The sequence below is a fragment of the Microtus pennsylvanicus genome, chromosome 20 (assembly GCF_037038515.1).
Source record: "Microtus pennsylvanicus isolate mMicPen1 chromosome 20, mMicPen1.hap1, whole genome shotgun sequence".
Taxonomy (NCBI): domain Eukaryota; kingdom Metazoa; phylum Chordata; class Mammalia; order Rodentia; family Cricetidae; genus Microtus; species Microtus pennsylvanicus.
In genome coordinates this window covers 10843570-10864331 of record NC_134598.1, presented here as the reverse complement: position 1 = coordinate 10864331, position 20762 = coordinate 10843570, and the positions used below count along the sequence as shown (strand labels likewise).

The window sequence follows — 20762 nt, the reverse complement described above, 5'->3', positions numbered from 1 at the left end:
CCATTTATTTGATTCTAGAAATTAGTTTTGTTTTTCATATTATCTCATTAAAAATGGTTTGGTAATAGAGCCAAAAATGAAGCATGAGGCATTTTAAAAATAACACAGTCTTTATAGACTAATAATGGACACCTAGACGAGAAGATCAATACGACAGAGAGGAATAGCAATAATTTGACAAAATCATCAATAACAATTTCTGCTGTTAAATTTAACAATCAAAATCTGTTAAAAAGTTATGATAGAGAGCCTGGAGAGATGGCTCAATGGTTAAGAGCACTGGCTGCTCTTCCAGAGGTTCTGAGTTCAATTCCCAGCAACCATATGGTGGCTCACAGCCATCCATGAGATCTGGTGTCCTCTTCTGACATGCAGGCAAAATACTGTATACATAATAAATAAATAAATCTTTAAAAAAAGTTATGATTGATTAATGGATAAGGTATCTCTCCAGGAAGGTAATATGCACACTATCAAAACTATGTCTAAGGATAAGACATTTTCTTTACTGGACAAGTTTCATACCTTAAAATCCTAAATGAGGACATCAGAACATAACACTGGACTAGAAGACAACACCTCCTCTCCCAACAAAATTTGTCCTCACAGTTAGGGATACCATTTAGGGGTTGATTATTACTCATATAGGGTTGGGATGGAAATTATGTAGGCCCAGAGATCTCAAAAACAAGAAGAAAAAAGAAAAAACTGAATGGGATAATAGGTAGATTAGTGTCAACTTACACCATAATAATAATAGTGAGTAATAGAGTAAATACTTGTGAGCTATTCTTTATGGACAATTTACATTGGTATAGATTTTTGGTATAGAGTTCAAATTATATTTGTTATATTGAATATGCTCCTATTTCTGTTTATATTTGTACATCTATATAAAGTTATTTTGTCAGATTGCATGCATGCATGTTTCTGTTTAAGTCATTTTGCATATCGATACAATTTTAAGATATATTTATCATATTGCATTATATATCTCTACCTCTGATCAAGATATTTATATATTAATTACATTTTGAGGTCATGTCCTCCTTTACTGCAGTTGTTTAAAGATTTCTTAATATTATGATATGAAATCTTAATATTTTAGTTATATAGGTATTAAGTATTATAGGTCAATAATCAGTCATGTTTGTTATACTTTTAGACTAATTAGGTTCTTTACATAAATAGAAACTGTATTCTGCATAGACAGGTAACCTTCACCCACTTCAAAGATCTGTAGAACATGACATTTAAATAATTTAGGATTCTGTTGAAGTGAGACACAATTGCTCCTGGCAAAAACCATCTATCCCCGAGAGAGTGTTGAGCATCAAAGACACTCTACTTGGAGTTTGTTTTCTTCTTGGCACAACTGGCCTTTGGGCAAGGAACTGCCCATGCCTCGATCACTAACAAAGCGCACAATGTCCAGACTGGACAAGTAGGATACAAGAAAAAAAGACTGCTAAACCTTGCCAAGAAAGGGTAAGACGGTCCTAAAATTATTCCTGCCTCTAAAAATGGTCTGTCAGTTACTCTAGGCCTTAGCCAAAGTTGGTTGCTTCAACATTGCAAATGAGACTTGAGTGGGTGCTCAGCCAGACAGCTGTCTCTGTCATCTAGTGTACATTTTGGAAACTGCTTGATTGAACTTCCTACTTCCCTTCTCAGGCCTTCAAGATTAGATAGTCGTAGTTACCGTCCTCTTATGATTTAGCGAAGCCATGTCCAATACAAGACTTAGACTCCTTAGGATAAAAGATTTAAAAGATTAAGATATGTTCCTTGCTTAATATTGTTTATGCTGGTTGTAATTCTAACTTTATACTTGATATCTGTTCCTAGTGTACATAGTTTTATATTGGGTTTAGAACTCTCTTATTTAAACAAAAGGAGGTGCTGTGGGAGCTCCTTCAGCCAATAGCCTTTAAGATACCAGCTCACGTAGGCATGGTCTCTTATACTATACATGGAGCTGTGAAACGTGTGCTCGCTCGCTCTCTCACTCTGGCTGCCAGATTAGATTCCTGTTCCCCGTTAGTGCAAAGGACTGTGATCTACTGTGATCTAGGACTGTGATCTGTTGAGTCCACCCCTAAATAAATAACCCTCTATTCTATGTAATTATAAACTAGTGTGGGACTATTTTGTAACTTCCATCATCAAAGACAAATTTCTCAACTGTAGAAGACAAATGATGCCACTCAACTCCCTTTATTTTCTTGGAAGCCTTGGTATGATAATGTAGAACACGTTAACTAATAATAACAGTAATAAATTATTTCAATTCAGTTATAATACTAAATGGAGCAAGATTTCAAAGTTGAATATATTTTACCACAACATGTTTCTATTTTTAAAACATGCTAACTAGTCACAATGGTCCAAAAAAATACCACTCTTAATTCTCCACTTTTCTCTCATGTATGTATAATAAATATATATACATTCTCCATTTTTTACTCTCATACATATGTATTATATATACATATATATCTATATACACACAAATACATCTGTGTGTTTATTGGATTAAAGGCATATACCACCACGCCTGGCTTCTTTTAAACTTATAGGCAATATTATGAGACCAAAGGCTGGGGCTAAATGTAGCTCAGCTGGTGGAGTGTCGGCTTAGCATGCATCCTGGCTGTGATCCCTAGTAACAAATGGAGTGGGGCAGACAAGAGTGAGGAATGCATGCACTCCCAGCATTCTGGAGAGGCAAGAGAATCAGAAGTTCAAGGCCATCCTTAGCTGAAAATAAGACCCAGGTTAGCCCAGGAATCAGGAGACCCTGCTTCAAAAAATTAGATTAATTGATTTATTTTAAAAAGAACAATATCTATAGATAGAATTTATTAAGTTGCTTCCACAGATTCTTTGTAATTACTAAGAATCATCAGGTGCAGATGAGATGGCACAGCAGGTGAAGGGTGTTTGCTGCACAAACCTGTAGTCTGTCCCCAGAGCCTGAGTGAAGGCAGGAGAGAACCGGCTCCATGAGGCTGTCCTCTGATAACCACACACGCACTGTGGAACGACACTCTCCAAAAACAAATCTTTTAAAAAAAAAAAGGTTTCTTTTAAAAGCCAGGCATGATGAAGCACACCTTTAATCCCAACACTTGGGAGGCAGAGTCAGTAGATTTCTGAGTTTCAAGTCCAGTTTGGTCTACAGAGTGAGTCCCAGGACAGTCAGGGCTACACAAAGAAACCCTGCCTCAAAAAAACCATAAACAAACAAACAAACAAATTAATTAATGTTTTTAGAAAAATTATATTACCATAAGTTGTAAGGCCTAAAACTTCGGGGCCATAAAACAAGGTGATGGGTGGTAGGAAAGAAGGTTATCTGTAGGTACTTGAAGATGTGGCAACTTTTCTATCTTCCCCAGACTTCAAACACTTAAAATTCAAGGCATACTATACTGAAAAATGTTACCAAACTCATGACAGTCTTCTCTAATTTGACAAAGAACTTCTATCCTTAAAACTACACAGAATTAAAATTGGCTTGTAAGAAATTTAAAAAGATTTCATACCATAGGTTTGGTGTCAGATGACAGACCTAAGGGAAAAAAATTTAAACAAAATTAATTATTTAATATTGCTAAAACTCATAAAATTAAATCCTCAAATCAAATTAAAAGCATAAATAATACACAGGATAAATACTTTAGGCATATATAAGACCTTGTCTCGAAAAATTAATTGATTCAAAAAAGAACAATACCTACAAACATAATTTATAAGTTACTTTGACAAATTCTATTGTGTTTTTGAGAATTTGACATGGGGGTTGGTGAAATGGCTCAACAGGTAAAGGTGCTTGCTCCACAAGCCTGGCTGTGTATCCCCAGAGTCCAAGTAAAGGTGGAAGTAGAGAACTAACTCCATGTAGGTTATTTTCTAGACAGAGGTTCAAAAAACTGAAAAGCATACATCCACACATACAAAAAAGCCCCAAATATTCAGAGCATCATTAATTATATCAAGCAATTAGTGAAAACAATAAGCAACTATCAACTTAAAACTGATTAAATAAAATGGGGCATGTCCATATAGTGGGATATATTATAAACAATGAATGAACAGAAAATACTTTAAAATCAACCTTGGAAACATGTTAGACTGAGGATGATGTTCAGTGGCAAAGCACTATTTATACACACAAGATAAGATATTCAGGCCCCACAATGGTGGCTCACACCTTTAATCCCAGCATTTGGGAGGCAGAGGCAGGCGGATCTCTGGGTTTGAGGCCACTTTAGTCTATAGAGACAGTTCAGGACAGCCAGGGATACACAGAGAAATCCTATCTTGAAAACTTTTCAAAAAGAAAAGCAAAAATCAGATATACAGAGTTGGCCCAGGGGTGCAGATCTATAATTTTAGCATTTGTGAGGCTAAAGGAGAAAGATCATAATTCTGAGACCAGCCTAAGTAAGTTACACAGTAACCCCAAGGCCACCCTAGGGTACAAAGTGAAATTGTCTAAAAACAATAAAAAAGCCAGACTGTGGTGGTGCACGCCTTTAATCCTAGCACTCAGGAGGCAGAAGCAAGTGTATCTCTGTGAGTTTGAGGCCAGCCTGGTGTACAGAGTGAGTTCCAGGACAGCCAGGGCTGTCACACAAAGAAACTCTGTCTCGAAAAACCAAAAATCAAGACAAAACAAAAAAGTAATATACTAAGCAAAAAAGTTAATTACAAAGATCACATATCATACATGCTTCCACTTGTGTGAAGGTAAATTTATAAATGAAGATAAACATTAGCAGTTGATTAAGCACTGAGGTATAAAAAGAAATAAGAATAACTGATAATATTTCAAATTTCCTTTGTGGGTAGTAAATATCAGACTCACTGTAATGCTGCACAGACCTCTGAATAAAACAAAAAACTCAATGAATTACATCCTGGATAGATGGTGATTTAAACGAGAAAAGTTACCCAAAAACTTGGCATTTGAACAACTGGTCCCCAGATGGTAGTGGTGTTTAATGAGTTCAGAAGTGTGGCCTTACTGAAAAGTATCCCTGGGGTGGGTTTTGAGGGGGAAAAAAAGCCTAGCCTATTCTCTGTTCACTCTCTGTGCCTGCTGTCACGCCTCTGCTCTACCATCATGGACTCCTATCCTCTGGAACCATAAGCCAAAGTAAATTCTATTCTTCAAGCTGCCTTTCATCATGATATTTTACTGCATTAACAGGAAAGGAATTAATGTTATTTATGAAGCAGTGGATGACTTTAAACCCCAAATTCTCATTCATCCACTTTTCCACCCTCAAGAACTGGTATTACAGGTAGGTACCACTATACCCAGAGATAATTATTTGTTACAAACTACATCAGGGCCCTAGACCTTAGCACAACTGGTTCTATGATGGAAGTACCATTCAGGCTATAAAACTCACCACACAGACCACATCACCCACCAAAACTAAAAAAAGGTCTAATCCATCAAATTCCATAGTCTCTAAATGTACTAACCTTACTTTTTGGCTTCCGTAGTTCTACTCATGGCTAAGTGTTCTTATTAACTAAGTATGTCAAACAAAAACACGGTTTCTATGCATAAAAGCTCACCCTGGGAAAGGCTTGAGGCTATACCAGGATCCTGAATACCAAGTGTAGTTGACGACCAGCTAATAAAGACTTTTTCTTTCTTTCTTAAATTTATTCACTTTTTAAATTTTATGTGCACTGGTGTTTTGCCTGGTGTCTGTATGAGGGTATATGGTCCCCTGGAACCTGACATGGTGCTAGGAATTGAACCTGAATTCTCTGGAAGGGCAGTCAGTGCTATTAACCACTGAGCCATCTCTCCAGTCCAATAAGGACTTTCTGTTGGCTTAACCCCATGTCTGAGCTGTCTTTTCTGCAGGTTACCCCACAACAAAACATTTCAAAATTTATTTTAACTAACCTTTATCTCATAAGAGGTTCTCTAATTCCCACTGTAGACATTCAGATATATACGAACTATTAAATGTCTTATTCAAAAAATAGTATTTCCTTTTACATTTTCTAAGTTCTTCTAAGAGTTATTCTGTAGTTTGTTTGTTGTTTGAGATAGGGTTTCTCTGTGTAGCCCTGGCTGTCATGGAACTTGCTCTGTAGACCAGGTTGGCCTAAATTTACAGAGATTTGCCTGCCTCTCCCTCTCCAGTACTGGGATTAGAGGTGTACCACCACTGCCTGGCTTATTTTGTAGTTCTAATATGTCAAAATGTAAAAATAACAAACACTGCAAATGTTACTTATATATTACTTTATTGACCAGGTTTCCTTTTCAAATTAATTTTAGCTTTCTTGGAGAAAAGTTGTTTTTTACATTGCTTTGTTTTCATGGTATTTTGAGACAGGGTCTCTCTACATAGTGCTATTTTGGAACTCAAGAGATTCGCCTGCCTCTGCCTCCCAAGTCCTGGGATTAAAGTGGTCTACTGCACCCAGCTTAAGACAGTTTTTTACTACATAGCTAAGGCTGGATTTCAACTAGCATTCTCTTGCATCAGTCCCAGTGCTAGGATTGGAAGACTACATTGCTACACCCTATCTTAAAATATTATATCTTGTATGTATGTGGGAGGCCAGAGGACAGTCTCTGGCATGGGTCTTCAGGCTCTGTTCACTTTGTTTTGTTTTATTGAGACAGGTCTCTCAATTAGGCAGGTTGGATGACCAGAAGGTCCCAAGTGTCCCCCTGCCTCTGCCTGCTCAGCCCTAGGATTATAAGAACACACCACCATATCCTGTTTTTTAACATCTGAGTTCTAGGGCTCAAACTCTCCTCAAGCACTTTACCCCCTAAGCTACCTCCTCAGCCCCTAAAATACCATTTTAATATTCTACATAGTCTACTATTTTTCCAATTATTAATCAATAAATATGATGCCAATATAAGCCTCACAGCTAAGTCTATCAAAGATTACTTCTTTCTTACGTTCTTCAAAGTAAAACTGTGACGTTAAATATAGTCTTCACTTCAGTACTTAGGTTAGCTCAGAGGTCTGAAAAAGTACAATAATTTTAGGCTAATAAGACACAAAAGTAAACAAGGTACTAGAAATTCCTCAGCTCTTCTAAGAAAGGAAAACAAATAGTAAGATCTCCTCGCTCATAATTTCAGAACCTTCTCTTATACTCCTGAGCTCTTAAGGATGTAAACATTGTAACTCTTAAGGGCTTCTAGACCTAACAAATTTAATTTGGAGGAAAGAAATCTATTGTCAGAAAAGAAAGTAAACTTTCTCAGAAGAACCTCTGCATTCTCACCTTTTGTTGGAACAGAAGAAATTCCAAACCTGTAGGAAGAAAAGACAAGCTAAATTTTAGGAAGCTGTTCACACTCTTAGTAGTCTATGTCCGTGTCAAGGGTACATGACACTTCTTCCTTGTGATCTCAAACTTTGCAATCATTAGCTAATTCTAACAACCCCATGAAAGAGGGTCAGTTTACTCTCCTTCTCACCAACAGTCCAAGAGTACACTAAAAGAAGTCCTCAAACTCAGAAGCAGCTGTCAGTTCCTGACGTTTACCTATTATAAAAACCCTAACCGATGATGACAAAACCTAATGCACAGCTCCTATATTCAAATCAGCAGAAATGTTCTGACTATGGCCCAAACTGTGTTCAGTAATTTTAATGAGAACACTGTTCCGCTTAAACCAACAATTATATCTAGAAACAAAGATCTGGCCTTTACAACATCTGATCTAATGTTTATAACATCTCTAGCTTGTGCCCAAAGGGCTAGAAACACTCACCTAGCTGCCCGCGCAGCCTTCTTACTCTCCAAGCTTACAGGTACATTGAATCGTTCAGCCCTCTTCTGCATTCTCTATATGATAATAAACGAAAATGAAGAGAAACTGTAACTTCTTGTTTAAGAAAGCGTTGGTTAGGGTCATTTCTCAAGGCCTAACTGAAAACATGACTACATCAGTAGTATTCTTAGGGTTATCACAACAACTATTTTCAGAAAGCAAACACACACACATATACACAAACTATTATTACATTCACATTCTCAAAAACAAAAAGAAGAATAATTCCATACAAACCCCAAAACACAAAAGTTATATTTGGTTGCCCTGTGAAAAAGATCAAAAGAACATCTAGGTCCCAGTACAGATTAAAAAAAACACTACTTCACTGAATTATAAAATAACTGAATAAATTTCTACTTTGTGTAGGGCAGTGATGATGCATGTCTTTAATCCCGGCACTTGGGAGGCAGAGGCAACTGGACCTTTGAGTTCAAGGCCAGCCTGGTCTACAGGGTAAGTTCCGTTCCAGGTCAGCTAGGGCTACACAGAGAAACATTATCTCAAAAAACCAAAACAAACAAAAAACATCTACTTTGGAAATACAAAGCTGAACACAAGATTTCAAATGAAACCTGTTCTTATACATCTTGAAATAAGAATCCAAAGAAATTTCATTCTCACCAGCTACCAGCTACCAATTTACAGGGAACATCTACCACTGCTACTTTTCCTCTCAAACTCAATCCCATGCCTGTAACGTTCCTATGAAGACCACACTGGTATGTGTAACAGATGACAGTTTTAACTGCTCACTATGCCAGCCCAAATATCTTCCCAAGTAGGTAGAGAAAAAAATATTAGTCAATTTTTTTACATGTATTTATTTTTAATTTTGCGTGCATGCATGGACATATGCATCTATGCTACAACATACGGAGCTCAGCTCCTCTTCTAACATGTGGTTCCAGGGGATCAAACTCCAGGTTGTCAAGCTTTAGCCCCAAGCACCTTTACTTACAGAGCCAACTTAGCAGCCCTAAAAGAAAACTATTAAATGATGCAGACAGAAGAAAGGGTACCTAGAAACCCAGCATCTGGGAGGCTGAATGATCTGGGATTCCCCTCTGTATGTTGTGAATACCACTGGTTAATAAAGAAACTGCCTTGGCCTGTTGATAGGGCAGAACTTAGGTAGGCGGAGAAAACTAAACTGAATGCTGAGAGGAAGGAGGCAGAGTCAGGGAGAAACCATGGAGCCACCTCCAGAGACAGACACGCTGAAACTTTGCTGGTAGGCCACAAACTCATGGTGACGCACAGATTAATGGAGATGGGTTAAATTAAGATGCAATAGTTAGCATATAAGAAGCTAGAGCTAATGGGCCAAGCAGTGATTTAAATAATATGCTTTCTGGGTGATTATTTCAGGGCTGAGCAGCTGGGAACTAGCAACCTATTACAATAGCTGAAGTAGAAGGATTATGTTGGGGGCCACCCTAGGTTACAGAATAAGATGTTTCAAAAGCACAGAAAGAATCGAAATGGGGACTCAGTAGATAAAAAAGCATGCTGTGCAAGTCTAATAACCTGAGCTAGAACGCCCCAGAACCACAGAGCCATGGACAAAGCCAAATGTACTAGTACACATCTGTAACCAAGCATTCCTGTTGCAAGATGGTGGAGATCTGCTGGAAGCTCATGGGTCAGTTAGCCCTGGAAGATAGTTCAGTGGGTAAAGTTGTTTGCTGCCAAGCTGGATGACAAAGTTTGGTCTCTGGAACCCACAATGCTAGAAGAGAACCAATTCCCCCAACTTATTCTCTGACCTACACATGCGTATACACACACACACACACACACACACACACACACACACACACACACACCACAGATAAATAAATAAAAGGCATTTTTTAAAAATGTTTTAAGAGACATAGAGAGACTCGTACTGCAAAAACTGACTCTGGAGAATTGTCTTCTGACCTGCCCATGTGTACCACAGCATTCATGCATCCACCTCCCCACCAGCACCCCAATAAATATTTTAAGAATGAGACAGGGATCCACTACTAAGAATACTTACTTCAGTCTGAGGTATTCCAGATGTAATTTTTACCACCTTCTTTTCTGAGGCCCTGCAAAAGATTTTTAAAAACCTGAAAATTGCTATTTTAAACCAAAACCTTAGAACTGGGTAAGTCACCTGAGTCATGTCCTCTGCCCCGTATGTGTCTACCACCCCTTAATATAAAGAAACATCAAATTCATAAAAACTCTGGTTCCTTGAACTCTCACCTACTGCGAGGAAAAAATTAAAATAAAACTAAGCTACTTAACTGAAGTGTAAGAATGTAATCAAGCCAAGAAGTCAGGGATCATTCCATTTGCTTTTAGGAGCTTCACAGCCACTTCTGAACTAAGAATTCTCTCTCCAACCTTCAATTAAACAGAAGCTCTCAACTTTTCCCCAGAATATTTAACCAGTGATGTACAAACCTTGATTTCCTCCTTTGTAAGTCCCTACTACTCCCGTGGGATTTTAGCCCCAGCTAAAACACTCAAAGCAGAACAAATAAAAATGCCACAGGAAGTGGGAAGAAAAAAGGCTAAGGAGATGGGGTGTTGAGTTAGGAAAACATGGTGAGTTACTGGTCAAAAGGTTTAAGAGAAAACAAAAGAAGGGGACCACAGGGGCAGGAGACAAAGTTCGGAAGTCCTCAGGATAAATGGAAGGGCATTAACTCTCCAACAAACAACTCCAATAAAACCGTGGGTCATAACCAGTCTCATTAAAGTCCCTGATTTAGAGACATGGGCAGCTTTTGTTCCAATATCCCAAACACTTTTCCCATTTGATGTCCTGAAAGGTAGTAATGGTTTAACGACATTTTCAGAGGAAGCAATTCTGGAACAGGAGCTGACTATGCCCTCCATCCTTTTGTTGGAGGTCCTCAGACCAACAGGCAAGCGACAGATGCCCCCTACTGACCATAACTAAGTCCTACAATATTTAACTACCTTAACTGGAGTTGGGGGCGGGCTTAAAACTAGAAATAGAACTGTATTCACATATAACTTCAGACCAAAGATGATGTAAAGAGGTTTCCTTTTGGATATACAAGGGATTCAAATCAGCCCAGAAATATTCAGACTGTTTAAGAAATTTCGCCAACCAACCATCTTCTCGTTGCTGTTGTCTGAGACGTGGCTTCTCCCATGAGACCAAACCTATCTTCAACCTCTCATTACATATGTACACCACACACTCCCCTACTTTTCTCCTAAGATAGAGTCTCATCTTGTAACCTTGGCTGGCCAGTAATTTCCTGTAGAGACCTGGCTGGCCTTGATCTGCTCCCCTCTGCTTCATGAGTGCTGGAATTAAAAGCATGGCCATAGCCAGACAAGGTGGCATTTGTAGACAAGTCTACTTTTGAGAGGCAGAGGCAAGAGAATCTCTGTGAGTTCAAGGCCAGATTGGTTTATATATCAAATTCCAGGGCAATCAGGTCTACATAGAGAGACCCTGTCTCAAAAAACAAACAAAAAAAGGCATGGGCAACTAGACCCAACAGAACTGTTCTTTTAATGACATGCAAGTAAAAACAAATTTCTGTGACATTTTTCCTGATTAAGACAAGGAAACAAGGAGCAAAAGCCAAGTATGGTGGCAGACACCTTTAAATCCCAAGGCTTGGGAGGCAGGAGAAGACAGGTCAACCTCAGGAAAATGACTGCCATATTCTCATCTACTTTGTTCTTTATTGTTTTTGAGACAGCATCTCAAGTAACCAAGGATGACACAGGCCTCCACTTCTCTCATTTTGGGATTATAAACACCCAACATTGCATCTAGTTTTACAAGGGGCTGGGGACTGGGTTCAGGGCTCTGTACATACTAGACAAACACTCTAACATCTAAATTACAATCTCAGCCTCCATGTACACATCTTGAAAAACAATCATTACAGTAGACCTAAAAGGAGAAAGGGAACCCTCATATTATATACCAATTCCTTTGGTCACAACTAAACTCAGGCAATAAATACACATCATATTCTCATAGGATTCATGGGATATTTCCATTCTTCACTTGACTTATTTCTCTATCTAGTCACATACAAAAAGCATTCCCCTCAGGAGTTAGTCAGGGTTCTCGAGAGTTACAGAACTTAAGGGATGAAAATTTCTCTCTCATACAAATGTATGTATATATTTTATAATATTACTAACATTATCATTATACGCACATACAAGGAATTTATTGGAATGACTTACAGGCTGTAGTCCAGCTAATCCAACAGTGGCTAGCTCTGAACACAAAGTCCAAGAATCTAGTTGTTGCTCAGTCCCACTAGGCTGGGTGTCTCAGCTTATCTTCTGTATATGCTGGAATTCTGAAGTAGGCTCCAATGCCAGTAAAGGAATGGATGTGCTGGCAAGGCGAGGACAAGCAGGCAAGAACAAATGAACCCTTCTTCCAAGGTTCCAGAAGGTGTGGCCAAGATTAAAGGTGTGCCTTCCCACCTCAAGATCTGTATTAAAAGGTGTGTCTCTTCCAACCTCAAGATCTAGATCACAAGTGTGCCTTGCATTTCTGGATTATAGTTCATTCCAGATATAGTCAAGTTGACAACCAAGAATAGCTATCACAATCCACCCCTTGTCAACTTGACACACAATCGTTCTCCTTAAGTCAAGTCATGGTCATGATTAATTTCCCAAATGAAAACAACCAGGTCAAAATAACATCTAAACATATCTATCCCATGTACAATCACAAATGCATTATAAATTTAGGATAGGTGGCAATGTCCCTTGAGAGACATTCTTTTAGTATCTCAAACTTAAAAGCACAAGTATCTGTACAAATGCATTCTTAACAAAACACAACAGAAGCACTCGTGTCCACTATAATCCTCATTTCTGTGGCTGGTCACACGGCCTCCATTCTGTATTTCCTCCACCCTCTGCAAGCACCTCAGCAGGTCTTGGCTCTTGTCCTGTAGGAGTGACCCACACCTTCATTCTTGATAGCTCTGTGCCCTTTGTCACAGATTAGGCTGTTTTGTAACTTCCCTTTAATCAAGGGCATGGTAGCACCAAAAGATGCCCTAAAGTACCGCCTACACTCCAAACATAATTCTTACCTCCATCATGGAGAGGAAATCCAATTTCCCCATAATAATCTAACACTGTTATTCCTTTCTTAGCCTGTTGATTTAAGAGCGTTAGAGCCCAAAGTGACCAGGAGGAAGTCTGAGCTTCCAGTTCAAAGGAATGTTTGTTGTGTCTCCATGTGGAAACTAAAACTTACGGACCAGCAGAATTTAGGGAACAGAAAGTAAAAGCATTCCTAGTGGGTCACTAGGGGTATAGTGAGTAGAAATGTTCCCTTTTCCATCCCTTGATTCCTTGACCCATGGTTCTTGGCTACAGGAGAAACCATACCATATGTTGAACATTGTTTCAAAGCATATACTGCCTTCAGAAGAACCCTGCCCCAGCCCTTCATGCTGCTGCTACCTAACTGGTGCTATAACTGCGTCTTCAAATGGCATTCCATCTTTCTGTCAGGCCAGCTGCTTCAGGATGGTGAGGAACATGGAAAGACCAGTGGATTCCATGGTCATGGGCCCACTGTGGCACTTCTTTGGTGTGAACTGAGTTCCCTGGTCAGAAGCAATGCTGTATTGGATACCATGTCAGTGGATAAAGCATTCTTTAAGTTCATAGATGGTGGTTTTGGCTTCATTACGTGCAAGAAAAGCAAATCCATAACCAGAATAAGTATCTACTCCAGTAAGGACAAAGCACTGTCCCTTCTACGGAGGAAGTGGTCAATGCAGTCAACCTGCAACGAGGTCACTGGCTGGCCTCCCCAGGAAATGGTGCTGTATCTGAGGCTCAGTGTTGTCTCTGCTGCTGGCAGATCTGGCACTCAGCAGCAGCTGCAGTCAGAACAGCCTTGGTGAATGGAAATCCATGTTGTTGAGCCCATGCATAGACCCCATCTCTGCCACCATGAACACTTTGTTCACGGGCCCACTGGGCAATAAAGGAATAGCTGAGGAGAGAGAGAGGCTGACTGTCCACAGAATGGGTCATCCTATCTATGTGATTACTGAACTCCTCCTCAGCTGACGTCACCTTTTAATGAGCATTCACACGGGACACAAGTGTCTTCACATCCTTTGCCCGTTTGAAGAGATCTAGCCATACTTCTTCCCCAGATGTTTTCCTTACCAATTTTCAAATCATGCTCTTTCCAAGTCCCTGACCATTCAGCCAGTCCATTGGCTAGAGTGAACAATCACACATCTGGCCATTTCTCCTTCCAAACTCTAATACCATGTATATTGCCCAAAGTTCTGTCCAATGTAAACATTTCCTTTTGCCAGTATCTTTCAGGGTTGTCCCACAAAGGAGTTGTAATGCTGCAGCTGTCCACTTCTGGGTGGGGCCTGCATAATGTCCAGAACCATCAGTAAACCCAGCCCTAGTCTTCTCTTCTTCAGCCAACTGATCATAGGCTACAGGTGCAGGCTTGGCAGAAAGTCTGCCTTTATGCTGCCATGCTTCCTGCCATGACGACAACGAACTAAACCTCTGAACATAAGCAAGCCACAATTAAATGTTTTCTTTTATAAGAGTTACTGTGGTCATGGCGTCTCTTCACAGTAATAGAACATTGACTAAGATAGTAATTAATAGCTTTACAAATAGTTGACAAAAATCTATCAAAATAATAAGTATACATTCTGTGTAACACAGTAAATCTTCCAGTACAAATATATCTTCTGGATGTGACTTACATAATTATAAGAATAGTTAGATAAGAACATATTGCTTTTATGAATAATGAAATGTTTATCAACAGGCAACTGACAAAGTACTATTCCTCCAACGAACAGAATAAACATAATATACCAATTGTAGTCACATGTGGTTGCTCACATAGATAATCCTAGCATTTAGGATTTAATGTTCAAAGTAATTCTTGACTAAATAGCCAAGTTCCACACCAGCCTGAGCTATTACATCAGACCCAGAGGAGAAGGGTATAATTACTAGAAAGGATAAAGTTCCAAAGTTAATAGTCATTATATCTGGATGATAAGTACAAAAGGGTCCATTATATTATTCTCTTAACTTCTAAATTATTTACTTGTACTTTCCTATAAGTTTAAAAAAAAACCAACTTACCACTTGCTAGAACAATCAACAACATACGGTTGATTAAAATATATTACAATTATGTCCGACACATAAAATTTAAATTATCAATGTAATATAAAACAATCTCCAGATACAAAAGAAAAATCAAGAAACTATGTGCACAGCATCTAAACATGCATCCACACATTCATATAGACACACACTCTATGTTAAACTATGTGCACAGCACCTAAACATGCATCCACACACTTACACAGACACCCACACACTCCATGTTAAACACATGAGCAAAGCATGTTAAGCATGCATCCACACATTCACATACAGACACCCACACACTCCATTTTAAACAACTCACCAAAAAAACTACTAAAAACCTTTGTAAAGGATCATGGAATGTGCTCAATTTCCTTTTTCTTAAATAAGATTCATTGTATGTGTTTGAATGTTTTGCCTGCATGTGTATATACATGTACATAGTGCCTGCAAAGAGCAGAAGAGGGCGCTGTATCCCCTGGAACTGGACTCACCCAGGCTGTGAGCTGCTATGTGGGTGCCGAGAACCACACCCAGGTCTTCTGGAAGAGTAGCACATACTCTTACCATTGACCATCTCGTCGATGCATACGCTTGTCTATTTTAGTTTTTCTTTGGTTTGTGCGTGTGTGTGCTAAGGGATCAAATCCAAGGCACTTCACCACTAAGCCACATACCCAGCTCCTTCGTTTGCAACTTTATACTCTTCTATGATCTATTTAACACCCTCCTTTCCTCCCTGCCCCTCTCTCTGGGTATATTTTATATATTAAAGGTTTTGGTCTATTAAACACAAGGTCTTACACATGTCAAGGTGCCCTGCACCATTGACCTATATTCCCAGGTTCATACACTGCCTTTATACAATGCGCCCAACAAAACTACAGGCACACACCTGTAACACCAACACTCAGGGGGCAGGGCATGATAACTGAGCTCTACAGCCTGCTGAGCTACACGGAAGTCCAGTCTCAAAACCGATGACACCACTTTGAAGAACAAAAGTGGTAGGAGGGCTCGACATGTCTAATGTCCCAAAGTGCAAAATGGCTAAAAATTTGTAAAAGGAGCCCCAATAAATGTTTATGACTAGCCTTGTAGGATAAGTTAAACAAATCAAAACCTACTTTCTACTCCAGTATTTTGTCTTCTATTCCTCTACTGTAAATCATAAATCAGAGGTAAACTTACATGAGCTACAGCTTCTGCCAATTTCTCCCTCTTACAAAAGTCCTTATACACAGTTTCATACCTTTCTACAGAAGTAAAAAGTTTTCTGTAAAAGTATAAAATTCTATGAATAAGGGTTTGCAGGACTGTCCATGGAAGAGCATGCCTTTAATCCCAGCACTCTGGAGGTAGAGGCTGGTGGTAAAAGGTTTTATAAAAATTTATACTGCACAGGGAATCACTGATTCTAATCAAATAATCTATTATGGTGCCTCACAAAAGAACAAAGGCTAAGAGAACTGAATGGTGCCTGCACTGAAGTTAACTCAATTACCTAATACATAGCATAGAGAAAAACTCATTTTCTTCACTGGAAACATACCTAAAGCAGGCAAAACTCTCTAAAAATGCCTGACCTTATCAGAAACGAAAAGGTCAGGGGGAATATATAAAAAGGAAACAGAGTGAAACTTTAAACCAGTATTTTTTAAAGCAGTACCTGGAAGGTTAGGTGTTTAGTTGGTAAATGCTTGCCATACAGGCTGGAAGGACTAAGTTCAAGTTACTGTCTCCCTGTGAAAAAGACAGGTGTTGAGCTGGTGCCTAAGAGCTCAGCACCAGAAGGAGGAGACAAGAGACCCTTGGGACTTACTAGTAAGTCGCTCTGCTCAAATGGGTGTATTCCATGCCAGTAAGAGACCTGATCTCAAAAACTAGGTGGAAACGGGCACACACCTTTAATCCCTGAAACTCAGGAGGCAGAGAAGGAAGATCTCTGAGTTCAAAGGTCAGCCTCCAGGATAGCCAGGGCTACACAGTGAGACCCTATGGGGGCGGGGCAGGCACACTAAGATGGAGGGTAATTAAGGAAGACACCTGACATCATCTTCCATATATGTAATATACACTAGCACACCAAAAAACAACTATCCACTCTACAATGCTAGTTCCAGGACAGACAACGGTACACAGAGAAACCCTGTCTCTTGGGAAAAGAAAGGAAGGAAGGAAGGAAGGAAGGAAGGAAGGAAGGAAGGAAGGAAGGAAGGAAGGAAGGCAGGCAGGCAGGCAGGCAGGCAGGCAGGCAGGCAGGCAGGCAGAAAGATATTAAAAAGGAATAATTACACATCAACAGTTTTTTCCGGAAGTTCTTCCTCTTTAACAGGCAGTTCTATGGGCTTTGGTTCTTCTTCCTAAAACCAAATGAAACAACATGGTTAACATAAATCAATATCCACTAAGAGTGAGGAGGTGATGGTGCACACCTTTAATCCCAACACTCGGGAGGCAGAGGCAGGTGGATCTCTGGGAGTTTGAGGCCATCCTGGTCTACAAAAAGACTTCCAGGACTGTCGGGGCTTTTAAACAGAGAAACCCTGCCTCAAAAAAAAAAAAAAAAAGAATTATATTAGTATATTGCTCTTCCAAAGGACCCGAATTTGATTCCCAGCACCTATTTCAGGAAGCTCATAACTGCCTCTGATTCCAGCTCCAGGGGAGCTGAGGCCTCTGCATCCATGTGCACACCACATACCCACACAATAAAAATAAAATAAAATCTTCAAAAAAAGTTTTAAACAGAGTCCCCATTAGGGCCAGCAAGATGGCTGGGCAGCAGGTGAGACTCTGGTAGTACCAGCTCGAAATCCTGAGTTCAATCCTTCCTCAATCCAGGAATCAATTCTGCAGCAAGATGGAGGGCTGAAACAAGAGAAGTATCTGGGAGCTTAAGGGTTAGCTAGCCTACACACCTCAGTAAAGGCAGTAAGAGAAAATCCTGCTCAAACAAGATGGAAGAGAGAACTAATTCCAGAAAAGTTGTCCTTTCTACATGCTTACACACATAATTTGTTTTTTAATTAAAAACAAGAACAGTTGGACATAGAGGTGCACACCTTTATCCCAGCACTTGGGAGGCAGAGGCAGGCAGATCTCTATGAGTTCAAGGCCAGCCTGGTCTACAATAGTGAGTTACAGGACAGCCAGGGCAACATAGTAAGACCCTGTCTCAAAGAAACAACAAAAATAGTAATAATAATAATTAACTTTAAGTCAGGCAATGGTAACATACACCTTTAATCCCAGCACTCAGGAGGCAGAGCTCTGTGAGTTCAAGGTCAGTCTGGTATACAAAGCTAGTTCCAGGACAGCCAACGCTATACAGAGAAACCCTCAAAACGGAAAAAGGAAACAAACAAACAAAACAAAAAATCCCAACAACAAAAATATTCACTTTTTAAAAAGATAAACTGAGCATGGCAGTGCTCAAGACACAGGAATAGAAAGAACAAAAATTAAAGATGCAGAGATCCATACCCAAGCACTGGGCTGAGCTCCGGGAGTCCAGTTGAAAAGAGGGAGGAAAAGCTGAAAAGCAAGGTAGTCAAGGGAACCCACAGAGACAGCTGACCTGAGCTAGAGAGAGTTCACGGACTCAGAGGCCAACCTGGGCCCTCGACATGTGGGTGACAGTTGCATAGCTCGGTCTGTTTGTGAGGCCCCTAGCAGTGGGATCACGACCTGTCTCTGGCGCATGAGCTGGCTTTCTGGAACCTATTCCCCATGCTGGGATGCCTTGCCCAGTCTTGATGCAGGGGAAAGAGTTTAGTCCTGCCTCAACATGATGTGTGCCATGTTTTGTTGACTCCCACAGGACACCTGCCCCTTTCTGAAGGGAGGAGGAAGGTGGGCAGAGGGAACAGGAAGAAAGGAGGGAGCAGAAAGTGTGGCTGGTATACAAAAGAAGGGACGGAAGGGAAGGGGAGAGGAGGGGAGGGGGGGAGAAGAGGGGAAAGAAGAAATGAAAGGGAGGAAAGGAGAGGGGAGGGAAGGAAAAGAAATGTAAAAAAAGAAAGAACAGAAGTTCAGGTCATCCTTGGCTACATACTGAATCTGAGGCCAGCCTGGGCTGAGACCCTAGCTCAAAAACATTAATTAAATATTAGAAAAAATAAAGGAATATCCATCAAGAGACAACATAAGAACTCCAAAATAAACTAGTCTTTGATTCCTCTTAGGCACGTAGGAGCTCAAAGGACTGATAATACACAATTTAACCAAAGCAGCGTCACATTATCAACTCACCTCAGTCTCATCTCCCAGTACATCTTCTTCATTTGCCTCCTCTTCAGCTAAAGAATATTAAAGTTAAAATATTCAGGTCAAGCCCTGCTATAAAACCATCTTGACCACTGTGATAAGAGTAAAATTACAACCTCTTTGCTTTCCCAAAATTATATTCAATAATGATGGCAAAACCAATCCTTATAAAATAAGTCACATTTAGAGAAGATAAAACCAGATCTCTAAAGTTAGTATAAAATTGCATTCCATCTGAACTGAATAACTAAAAGCAATTGGGTTGCAATTAAGTCACACTATAATATTAATTTTAAAACTAATTGGACAGACCAGCCTGGTGTACAAGAGCTAGTTCCAGGACAGGCTCCAAAACCACAGAGAAACCCTGTCTCAAAAAACCAAAAAAAAAAAAAAAAAATTAAAAAAAAATTAAAAATAAAACTAATTGGACAGAGTTTGGTGGTGCATGCCCTCTAATCCCAGCATTTGGGAGATAGAGGCAAATAATCAGTAAATTCAAAGTCATTCTCAGGCCGGGCGATGGTGGCGCACGCCTTTAATCCCAGCACTTGGGAGGCAGAGGCAGGTGGATCTCTGTGAGTTCGAGACCAGCCTGGTCTACAGAGCTAGTTCCAGGACAGGCTCCAAAGCTACAGAGAAACCCTGTCTCGAAAAACCAAAAAAAAAAAAAAAAAAAAAAAAAAACCACAAAGTCATTCTCAGTTACAGAGGCCAACTGAGGTTATATAACACCCTGTCTCAAATACGCAACAGAAAAGATGTGTGTGTGTGTGTGTGTGTATGCATGGTGTAAAGATAACTCAGTCCAAGTCCCAGAACCCACATAAAAATGTCAAGCATGTGGTGGTAGATCCTTGTAATGCCAGACCTTGGTAGCCAGGCAGAGCCAGAGGCTGACTGAAATGACCAGGAGGAGGGCTCCTAACAGCAGTTCTCACGGCCGACCTCTAGTGAGTTAGTGAGAGGGAGAGCGAGGGACAGGCACATAAATGAAGAGTGTGTTACAGAATAATACAGAAAGTATCTCTGACAGTAATAGAAAGTTGAAAGATGCCTTGGTCATTAGTTGCTCACAAGCAAAACACCAGGGACTTAGTGGGGAAGGAGCTCTTTAAAAGTTAAGCAAGCAAACACAGTGGTACTGAGAGGTGACTCAGAAGTTCAGAGTACTTATTGCTAATTAGATCCCAGTACCTAAATCAAGCAACTCACACTACCTGCAATCTCAGCACCAAGGAATCTGACACCTTTTACTGGATTCCTTGGACACGCACATGCGTTCTCATGCACACACACACCAAAATAGGTGAAAAAATTATTTTCAAATTACACACTACTAAAGAACACCAAGGGGAAAAAACATAAAAGATCAATGACAAAGATATTTGTTTAAAACCAACAAGGTAGCCCCATGCCTGTAATTTGAGCACTTGTGTGTGTGGGGGGGGGGGACTAGAATCAGGAGCAAAGACAGTCTAAACAGAGACATTTA

General features: G+C 39.9%; 1 protein-coding gene across 2 annotated transcripts in view; it reads right to left on the bottom strand.

Moving 5' to 3' along the window:
• Sarnp (SAP domain containing ribonucleoprotein) overlaps positions 1-20762 on the bottom strand; it is a 56728-nt gene that overhangs the window by 23116 nt on the left and 12850 nt on the right. For both annotated transcript variants that reach the window (XM_075954697.1, XM_075954696.1), the window contains exons 3-8: positions 19253-19299; positions 17294-17361; positions 9867-9918; positions 7781-7854; positions 7288-7316; positions 3549-3574 (exon numbers count right to left, since the gene is read on the bottom strand). In XM_075954697.1, coding sequence (XP_075810812.1) covers positions 3549-3574; positions 7288-7316; positions 7781-7854; positions 9867-9918; positions 17294-17361; positions 19253-19299 — 296 coding nt within the window. The remainder of the gene's footprint in view (positions 1-3548; positions 3575-7287; positions 7317-7780; positions 7855-9866; positions 9919-17293; positions 17362-19252; positions 19300-20762) is intronic.